Below are 10,870 nucleotides of genomic sequence, written 5' to 3' on the forward strand. Positions count from 1 at the left end.
GGACAGATGGTCAATGTTAAACAAAATTCAAAGTTATTTTTTGTTCGTTCATATGATTATTTGGGGGCGGTGCATATCTGTTCACAGCCCTGAGTCAGTGGCGAAAATTCCACATTGTTATGGCAGATGTAATTCTACACTAAACCCTAAGCCTGCGTGCCCAGCCAACGGACACCCAAGCAGCTTCTGTGTGGCCGTATATAGGGGGCTAAACGTGCACGACACGGGCTGGAGAGGAGATGAAGCTGATGCGGTTACATGAAGATGTCGAGGAGCCGAGTGAACTTGTCCATTACCGATACCAGCGGTGTTAAGACAGACCCTTACGGAGGAGGCTCGTGTAGGACCACTACAGGAAAATTTGGAGCCAGTAGGGCTTCCCCTACTGCAACAAAAACCTGGCAGGACCCTCCTGAAAATGAGCCTTGAGACTCGGGGAGGTAGAAATAATACTGTATTGATTACCGTTTCGAGTTTTGTCTCGAAATAGGAGCCGGGCTTAAAGAGGGAACTTGTATCGCTGGCGTTGAACCCACAGCGGCATTGGGCGCTGTGATCAGACTGGTTTAATTGCTGTTATTGTAATAACGATTACATACCGTGTCAACCCATACGATTTACCCCGTGATCTTGTACATGGAAATAGAACGTTCAGCTCTATACGGCATGCAGCCGCCGTTTCAATACGGGCAAAACATTGTTTGGTCTGTTTGTTTGTGTTTCTCCCTTGTGATGATGGGACTGACATGGGACCATCATGATGTATGTTAACAGCTTCAGAAAGTCTCAACTTGTTCGCCATCATTGTCAACGCATGCCTGGAATCTTCTCCAGGTGGTCCCCAGAGCCCGGAGGCACAACATTGCTTGTGGAATTGTTGCAATTTTTCAGAAGCGTTAAAAACATTTTTTTTATTTTGAAGCACACAGCATAACCACGTGAATTCCCACCGCCGAGTGTAGGAATCGATAGAGGCGATTCTCGGCGCGTAATTTTTCGCGCGCGGAATCGATCCGCAAGGCGCCGCGAGCGCTCCGCGGCCTGGCCCGGGTCAACATCGCGGAGACGGCGCTAGGCGAGGCGCTGGATCCGTGGCGTTAGTTCGTAGCGGAGCGTTAGTTCGTAGCGATAGTGAGGGTGTTAGTGGGGGTGTTAGTTCGTAGCGGTAGTGGGGGCGTTAGTTCGTAGTGATAGTGGGGGCGTTAGTTCGTAGTGATAGTGGGGGCGTTAGTTCGTAGCGTTAGTTCGTAGTGATAGTGAGGGTGTTAGTGGGGGTGTTAGTTCGTAGCGGTAGTGGGGGCGTTAGTTCGTAGTGATAGTGGGGGCGTTAGTTCGTAGTGATAGTGGGGGCGTTAGTTCGTAGCGTTAGTTCGTAGTGATAGTGGGGGCGTTAGTTCGTAGTGATAGTGAGGGCGTTAGTTCGTAGTGATAGTGGGGGCGTTAGTTCGTAGTGATAGTGGGGGCGTTAGTTCGTAGTGATAGTGAGGGTGTTAGTTCGTAGTGATAGTGGGGGCGTTAGTTCGTAGCGATAGTGAGGGCGTTAGTTCGTAGTGATAGTGAGGGCGTTAGTTCGTAGTAATAGTGGGGGCGTTAGTTCGTAGTGATAGTGAGGGGGTTAGTTCGTAGTGATAGTGGGGGCGTTAGTTCGTAGTGATAGTGGGGGCGTTAGTTCGTAGTGATAGTGGGGGCGTTAGTTCGTAGTGATAGTGAGGGGGTTAGTTCGTAGTGATAGTGGGGGCGTTAGTTCGTAGTGATAGTGGGGGCGTTAGTTCGTAGTGATAGTGGGGGCGTTAGTTCATAGCGTTAGTGAGGGCGTTAGTTCGTAGTGATAGTGGGGGCTTTAGTTCGTAGCCTTAGTGGGGGCGTTAGTTCGTAGTGATAGTGGGGGTGTTAGTTCGTAGCGATAGTGGGGGCGTTAGTTCGTAGCCGCTAGTCTCGGCGCTTCGTGTTCAGGAGAAACCCGCGGCCCGGCGGACGAAGCGACTCGAGGTGCAGCCCGGCGAAAGCCGTAATCACCCTACATACACACACCCTAATCACCCTACAAACACACACCCTGCTCACCCTACATACACACACCCTACTCACCCTACATACACACACCCTACTCACCTTACATACACACACCCTACTCACCCTACATACACACACCCTGCTCACCCTACATACACACACCCTGCTCACCCTACATACACACACCCTCCTCACCCTACATACACACACCCTACTCACCCTACATACACACACCCTACTCACCTTGCATACACACACCCTACTCACCCTACATACACACCCTACTCACCCTACATACACACACCCTACTCACCCTACATACACACACCCTACTCACCCTACATATACACACACCCTGCTCACCCTACATACACCCTGCTCACCCTACATACACACACCCTACTCACCCTACATACACACACCCTACTCACCCTACATACACACACCCTGCTCACCCTACATACACACACCCTAATCACCCTACATACACACACCCTGCTCACCCTACATACACACACCCTACTCACCCTACATACACACACCCTACTCACCTTACATACACACACCCTACTCACCCTACATACACACACCCTGCTCACCCTACATACACACACCCTGCTCACCCTACATACACACACCCTCCTCACCCTACATACACCCTACTCACCCTACATACACACACCCTACTCACCTTGCATACACACACTCTACTCACCCTACATACACACCCTACTCACCCTACATACACACACCCTACTCACCCTACATACACACACCCTACTCACCCTACATATACACACACCCTGCTCACCCTACATACACCCTGCTCACCCTACATACACACACCCTACTCACCCTACATACACACACCCTACTCACCCTACATACACACACCCTGCTCACCCTACATACACACACCCTGCTCACCCTACATACACACACCCTGCTCACCCTACATACACACACCCTGCTCACCCTACATACACACACCCTACTCACCCTACATACACACACCCTACTCACCCTACATACACACACCCTGCTCACCCTACATACACACACCCTGCTCACCCTACATACACACACCCTGCTCACCCTACATACACACACCCTGCTCACCCTACATACACACACCCTGCTCACCCTACATACACACCCTGCTCACCCTACATACACACACCCTACTCACCCTACATACACACACCCTGCTCACCCTACATACACACACCCTGCTCACCCTACATACACACACCCTGCTCACCCTACATATACACACCCTACTCACCCTACATACACACACCCTACTCACCCTACATACACACACCCTACTCACCCTACATACACACACCCTGCTCACCCTACATACACACACCCTGCTCACCCAACATACACCGTACTCACCCTACATACACACACCTTGCTCACCCTACATACACACACCCTGCTCACCCTACATACACACACCCTGCTCACCCTACATACACACACCCTGCTCACCCTACATACACACACCCTACTCACCCTACATACACACACCCTACTCACCCTACATACACACACCCTGCTCACCCTACATACACACACCCTACTCACCCTACATACACACACCCTGCTCACCCTACATACACACACCCTTCTCATCCTACATACACACACCCTGCTCACCCAACATACACCGTACTCACCCTACATACACACACCCTGCTCACCCTACATACACACACCCTGCTCACCCTACATACACACACCCTGCTCACCCTACATACACATACCCTGCTCACCCTACATACACACACCCTGCTCACCCTACACACACCCTACTCACCCTACATACACACACCCTGCTCACCCTACATACACACACCCTGCTCACCCTACATACACACACCCTGCTCACCCTACATACACACCCTGCTCACCCTACATACACACACCGTACTCACCCTACATACACACACCCTGCTAACCCTACATACACACACCCTGCTCACCCTACATACACACACCCTGCTCACTCTACATACACATACCCTGCTCACCCTACATACACACACCCTGCTCACCCTACACACACCCTACTCACCCTACATACACACACACCTGCTCACCCTACATACACACACCCTGCTCACCCTACATACACACACCCTGCTCACCCTACATACACACACCCTACTCACCCTACATACACACACCCTACTCACCCTACATACACACACCCTGCTCACCCTACATACACACACTCTGCTCACCCTACATACACACACCCTGCTCACCCTACATACACACACCCTGCTCACCCTACATACACACACCCTGCTCACCCTACATACACATACCCTGCTCACCCTACATACACACACCCTGCTCACCCTACATACACATACCCTGCTCACCTTAAACCATAGCCAAAACCACTGACCTTAAACGCTGTACTTTGTAGGCCTGATTTGTTCTCCATGGTCTGTTTTTGGTACGCTGGCGCACAGGTGAATAGTGGCTTTTCATATCAAACCAAACCATAATACAATTCCAGAGTTTACTGTGATTGAACCATTGCTGCCAAGATGCACTCACAAGCCATGTGGGCTGGCTGATGGTTTGTTTGTTTACACGAGGTGCAGCGAGCGCACATGGCTTGCGAGTGCATCTTTTCGTGCAAACAAACCATCAGCCATATGTGGAAACTAGTTGCAGGCGATTTAAGTATACTCTCAACTCTAGGTACAGTGGGTCAGAGGTCACATGTTTGATCAACTATACCTGATGTGCTGTTTTAAATCATATTTGAAAGGTTACGTGACAAGAGTGCTGAAATTTGGTTTGGCCGTTCGTCAAGACTACAATTGCACAAAATGTCATCAAATTAATTGGAGTTCGGTAAGAGCAGTGTTGATTTATTCTCGTATGGCCTGGATCCCAGCAGCATGGAGGCCACTGCGTTGCCAGATTACTGCTCTGTTGCTTATGTATGTATGTATGTTGAACTTCTTTCGCACCGTACATAGCCAACCGTGCTCATCGGAGGTGCTTAGAAAATATAATTTTTAGCAAACTACAATGACCCGATTTACTAGTTCCACAAACGTCTGATTAAAAAAAGTATAAATACTATATATGTATGTAAGATATTCTCAATGTGAAAATTCTAATATGCTATTTTTAGGAGGCTAATTAAAACTTTTAATTTGAAATGGAATGTTTTTATTGTTATTCCGCCCTTTAAGAGTAAAACAAATGGAATGTATAATATCCATCTTATTTTGCATTACAACTTTTTAAAAAATCCACATTGAGAACCTTAAGTAATAAATGTGTTGGGAATGTTCATTCCTTCCGCTCTTTGATGTGTTCACCATCCCCGGTGTTATGTGCAGGTAACGTCAGTATCATGGAGACTGCGGTTGAGACCGTAGCGAGCGAACTGTCGTGCATGAACACTGGACATGACGATGGTGAACAGGCTCAACAACCCCAAGAAAACGTCGGCGAGGGTGAAAAAGCAGCGGGTGAGTTATCTTGACCACTGTGTTGGCCTCAAATAATAACAAAAGTCGCCTTGTACCGTATCCAGTATTCACTCGCTTTCGATGAGAGAGAACAACTCGGAGGCGTGGGGAATTGCAGACAAGCAGGAAGGCAGTAGCCAGGCGGTGAGCCGGTGCTTCCAACAATTTCCCAAACTCTGTGGCCCTCTATATATTAAGATGCTTTCAGCCAATCTGCGAGTGTTATTAAATGTGGGAGGAAACTGGAGCACTCAGAGGAAACCCTCGTACGCGATGGGGCAATATCTCTATCCCATACAGATGGATCAAAGATGAGTCCACATTTTGCTGTTCCACCTTCTCCTGGCAAGCATAGCAGGGCACCTCAATGCCCACGGGAAGAGAGTGTCATAACATTTGTGCGATCCACTAATCCACACCTCCACAGTTCTGGATTACAAGCGTACGCCACCACCGCCCGGATAAATAATAATAAATAATAAACACGTAATCGGTATTCAGAGACGATTATTTATAAGCTGTAAGATAAAAAAAAAATTCCATGGCTAATTAGAATAAAACTTTAAATCTCATACCATCAGGGGCCATGCTGTAGTGTATAGCCTCGGCATCTATAAATATACCCTGCATTCACTGTTTTACATCCTATCCTGTATTGCTTGAAATGTATGGTCATCAATTATATTAAATTCAAGGTTAAGAGATTTCTATGGTCCTTTCCCTCTGCTTAATCCCCCAACTGTTGACAAAGTTGGCATCTCCACTCTTCAAATTATTGTTTCAGTTCACTTGTAATTAGAAAAAACAATTCTCACAAATAAATGTAGCAATTAGATCGGCATTTTGGCAAAAATTTCCACCGGATCTCGAAATGGCCTAACCCAAAAATGTTATTACGATTCGGTGATATTTCTGCTTACCAATGTATATGTCATTTATACATCTTCTCTAGGTGACAGTGATTGGTGGATGGGCAGCAGTGATGATGAGGAAATCAAGCCTGGGTGCCCAGACTGGATGCCCAGCCCAGAACAGATTCGTACTCTGTTTGAGTGTATCGCTAAGGAAGTAAGTTTTGTGAATCAATCACAGTAGTTTTACTCCTAACACTCAATACACACCTTCATGGAAGATAATGTTCAACGAATACATAATTAATATACACAAAATATCAACATTATGTATAAAATGATGTGTTTTTTTTAATCAGTCCATTGAACCCCTGGACCAATGTGGACTGGCTCTTCTTCATGGGTGCATGAGCCGAGTCCATTCGAATAAACAACTGCTGCTCACATGCCAAACGATGTAGATAAGGTCTAGATTTGTAGATAAGAGCAGCTGCCCCCCCCCCCGCTGTGTGGGTCATGGGGTTTTTTTGTCCACTGGTCAGTGTGGGTCAATGATAGTAGGGAGCATAGCTGTGGGAGCATAGAAGTACAGTAGTACAACAGTGGGGTTTGCTGCACTGTCCTCTGCTGCCCATCACATAGCCCCACATCCGAGTTTAGCCTGTTTGTATATGAAAACCTACGTTTTAAGTTCCACAGATGTAAGTTAATTTAAGGGAAGACCAGTGTGATTAGAGCAGGGAAGGATTGTAGCGTTTGGGTTTTTGTGGTGAGGCAGCTAATTGAGAATGCAAAGGATCCAAATGAATTGGCTTTAATGCTGTGTTCATCTGTTTGCAGACAAGTTTCATGTTCTGCAATAGCTTAAAACCCTCTTATATCACGTGACTTAAGCATTATTAAAATCATTGTAATATAAATTGCATTTGGATAGATGGCAGGGAATACCTATCTCACTCTTTTTCACAAATGTAGCTGCCGACATACCTCTTGGCATTGAATTATGGCATCTGTCATGACACGATTTGAGTCTCTAATTTAAAAGGCATTCTAAGCAAATGAATAAGTGAATACCATTAAAAGAATATCATGTTCAGGTTTATTTTGTTTTAAGCTGGTGAGAACTCAAGAGATATGGATAGTCTCTTTGGGACTTTACCATTAAAAGTAATATCTTTTCAATGTACACTCTGTGTTAAGGGTTCACTTCCACTAAAAATGACACATTTGCCTCGGCGACCACCCACCCCGGAACCTCAATGTCCGGATGAACCGGAAGAAGAAGGCCGAACAGAGCAGCCTGATGGGCAAAAGAGTGAAACACTGGACGGAAAGTAAGTCTCACGGTCATCTGTAAAACCCGGCAAGGTGGCTGAGCCATAGAGCGAGTGGCTCGCAATCGGAAGGTTGAGAGTTCAAATCTTGGCTGGGGGTTTAGTTAGCGCATTAGTTTTCCAGGGTTGATAAAATAAGTACCACCGTGTGGGCAAGTCAAAAGTGGTTGCCCTATGGATATATTTGCTCCCCCCTTAGGAATGTCGAATTTCCACTACTGGCTCAGGGCTGTAAACAGGTCATGATTACCAGTGCCTCAAAGCGAGTTTAAGCAGGAATTACATTTTAAAAAATGGTAACTGCATGTCTGTCAGCCAAATTGGCCCAGTGAATGCCAAATTTTCCTGGAATAATCCAGAGACGTATTGAATACGATTTTGAATGCGACCTCTGTAAAGCCGCTAAGCTTTGGCCTCAGTCAAATATCTGTGACTAAAACAATTGCAATTTGTGGGGTGCGCTTGAAAAACCACGCTCCCGCACGTCCCATATTGATGCCGCCTCAATACTCACAAATGTCATACTCCCATTTACCTATCATGGCTTTACTAACATCATCCTCAAATAAAAATGTTTACACATTGAGTAATACATTTTTATATAACAATTAAATACTGAGTGGGCTTCTCACAACAGGAAATGGATATGCGCTATGCCTGTTTCCACTGTCACAATTCTTTTATTCACAAAATTTACTGGATAAACACATGCAATGGAAGCTTAGCGATTGTTTAATGACTAATTTTTCTCATTTTTTTTGAAAATACACTCTTCTATTTGTGTCATGTGTGAATGTGCAGGTGTGACACCCCATCAGAATTTGATTTTAACGAGGAACTGACTCCAAAGAAAACCAACGACAAGAAGCTATTCAGTCCACGTAGGACTCCAGGTAATCAGAGTGTTCTACTTTTGTATGGTAACACTTGGCTGCAGTGAAGTGGGGGAATGGGTTTCTATATGAGGAGATCATTTAAAATGATCCTCAAGCCATTACAAGAACTGCAGGCACGTCGCTCCATGCCGAGCCATGCATGTGCCATGATACAGGGTGAATAAATAGTGCGTTCATTTAAATATGAATATCACCTGAGAATAATTGATAGTAATGACGTAGACTTGCCGAACCTCTATCAGTAATATTTAGTTTACGTGGATTAATCTAGTATCAGTCACCAACCCATGGCATTTCAGGAGCCGGCCAACGGGGATTACTAATGTGACGTCGTAACAGGAAACTCAGGCTTCTCTTTGAGCTCGCGAAGCCAAGAGACAGCGGGTAGACAAGGAGCTCATCTGTGCCTGGGGCTTCATAGGTTGAGCCCGACAGAACCTGGATGTGTTTAGTTATGCAAGCACACCAGATAAATTACGGCACCGCGTAATTGAGCAAACCACTTAATCCAGCAATTAATCCTCCAATTCGAACACTTTCTGCAAATGTTGACTCATCAGACAGAGAAGTGCATGCATGCAGGCTGAAAACAAAAGGGTGCTCAAAAGTTGGTTTCTAGACAACGAAAGGTGCGATTGTGACCACTGGATTCAGAGGCAGATCGAGAAACTTTGCAAGAAACTTCTCAGCCTGTATTTTGCAGTTCCCCAAATATCAGCAAGTGTATGACCATGTGGAATGACCAAGTAACCCATTTTAAATCAAATTAACAAATAGGAGACTCAGGGTGGGTTCATATTCCAATTGCCACTGTTGTGCATGGGCAATAATTGTAACCAGTTTACAATTTTACAGTCATTGCCATACATTAATGGAGTGATGAACACTAAATTTTACATAAAGGTTTTATCAGCAAATAATGTAAATGGACAGTGAGGATGCGGCAATAGTACTTTGGCTTGACCAAATCCTCGAGAGGTCATGGTTCAAAAACGAAAGTCCTTTGGTGTTGAAGAACGTTTAATTTTTTTGTTACGTTTTCTGTACAACTGCGGAGCGCAAGGATTCTTCGTGGTTTTTCACATTGGCTCCATAAGGAATGGCTGTTTTAAGTGGTAATTACACACGTAAATACCTTTTGTTTATTCCAAGTTGACGTTTGTGACATTGGCTCACAGGAAGCGGAGGGCGGATACCGAAGCGCGAGGCTCGTCTGGACAAGGTGCTGTCCGACATGCTGCGCCACAAGCGGATGGACCAGCAGCTTCAGCAGAGATCCAGCCAGCACGGCGCTCCCGAACGCGACGCACAAACACCCACCACCAAGAGAAGCGCTTCGTAATTATAGGACAAAAAAAGTTTAAAACGAGTTTGTTTTTTTTGTATTGAACAATGTTTTTCTTACTCTTTTTGATTCGATTGAAATAAAATTTATTTTATTATCGGTGTCTGGATTTTTATTTATATCTAAATCAGTTTATATTCCTCATTTGCAGCACTGATATTAGTCGTTGCAAATGTTTCAATTGACACATTTGTTTATGGTTCACACGCCGCCGAGCGCGAGACTCAGACGTTCTGCAGCCCTGAGTCACCAGAGCACAGGACTTGTGCTTGAACCAAACGTAACGATTTCCCCGCAATTCGGGAAGGGTGGCACCCTACGAAGTGGTCATTCCCCGGGCCCAATCCCGGCACGATTTTCCTGGTGGAATGGGGGTGGAGGGCCTATAAATAGCGAAATTGATGACCGTGGCGACTTTGTGAATCCATGCGTGTCTGTCAACCAGCCTGTCTGCATGGGCCTCATCTCTTGATATGGGAGTCGGCACCACTCGGAGCCGTGTGTTATATATATATCTCGTACCATTTCATTGGCACTGCTTGTGCTGATATTTTAAAACGGTTGCCAAAGCACAGGTCCAAAATGTGCAACAGGTGGCATTCAAATATTGTAATACACCGAAGCCTTGAACATCGCAGGGGGTTACGTTCTTGACAATAGCTGCAATCGGCAAGTCCGCGATTCGTAAACTGAGAAGGGAAATGGGAAAACGAGGGTTTCGTTCACGGTTTCGTCATATGTTACACCTACATCAACCCCTGGGTCACCATCGTCTCTGCACTGCGTCTCCCGCCCGTGCAGTTCTCGCAAGCGATTCGACTCCGCGGCGCAAACCGTGGAATCGATTCGGGGGGGGGGTCACGCCGGTCACGTGACGAGAGAAACGCGCGGGAAACGGCGCAGAGCGCGAATTTGTGTACGA

At 46.2% G+C, this 10,870-nt stretch overlaps 1 protein-coding gene across 1 annotated transcript; it reads left to right on the plus strand.

Moving 5' to 3' along the window:
• Window positions 1–995: 995 nt before the first annotated feature.
• Window positions 996–10,045, plus strand: PAGR1 (PAXIP1 associated glutamate rich protein 1). The gene is made up of 6 exons (XM_076069687.1): window positions 996–1,989; window positions 5,391–5,522; window positions 6,475–6,590; window positions 7,574–7,707; window positions 8,509–8,600; window positions 9,782–10,045. The coding sequence occupies exons 2-6, from the start codon at window positions 5,405–5,407 to the stop codon at window positions 9,943–9,945; spliced, it is 624 nt and encodes a 207-aa protein (XP_075925802.1). The 5' UTR covers window positions 996–1,989; window positions 5,391–5,404; the 3' UTR covers window positions 9,946–10,045.
• Window positions 10,046–10,870: the final 825 nt, after the last annotated feature.

This window comes from Petromyzon marinus, chromosome 25 (genome assembly GCF_048934315.1).
Source record: "Petromyzon marinus isolate PM22_M1 ecotype Great Lakes invasive population chromosome 25, UKy_Petmar_22M1.pri1.0, whole genome shotgun sequence".
NCBI classification, from domain to species: Eukaryota; Metazoa; Chordata; class Hyperoartia; order Petromyzontiformes; family Petromyzontidae; genus Petromyzon; species Petromyzon marinus.

Bases quoted from the DNA above. Each gene is read 5' to 3' on its own strand.
- PAGR1 (XM_076069687.1), top strand. From the start codon at position 5,405: ATGGAGACTGCGGTTGAGACCGTAGCGAGCGAACTGTCGTGCATGAAC. The intron at 7,708-8,508 runs GTAAGTCTCACG...GTGAATGTGCAG, and splicing joins AGTGAAACACTGGACGGAAA to GTGTGACACCCCATCAGAAT. The intron at 8,601-9,781 runs GTAATCAGAGTG...ATTGGCTCACAG, and splicing joins CAGTCCACGTAGGACTCCAG to GAAGCGGAGGGCGGATACCG.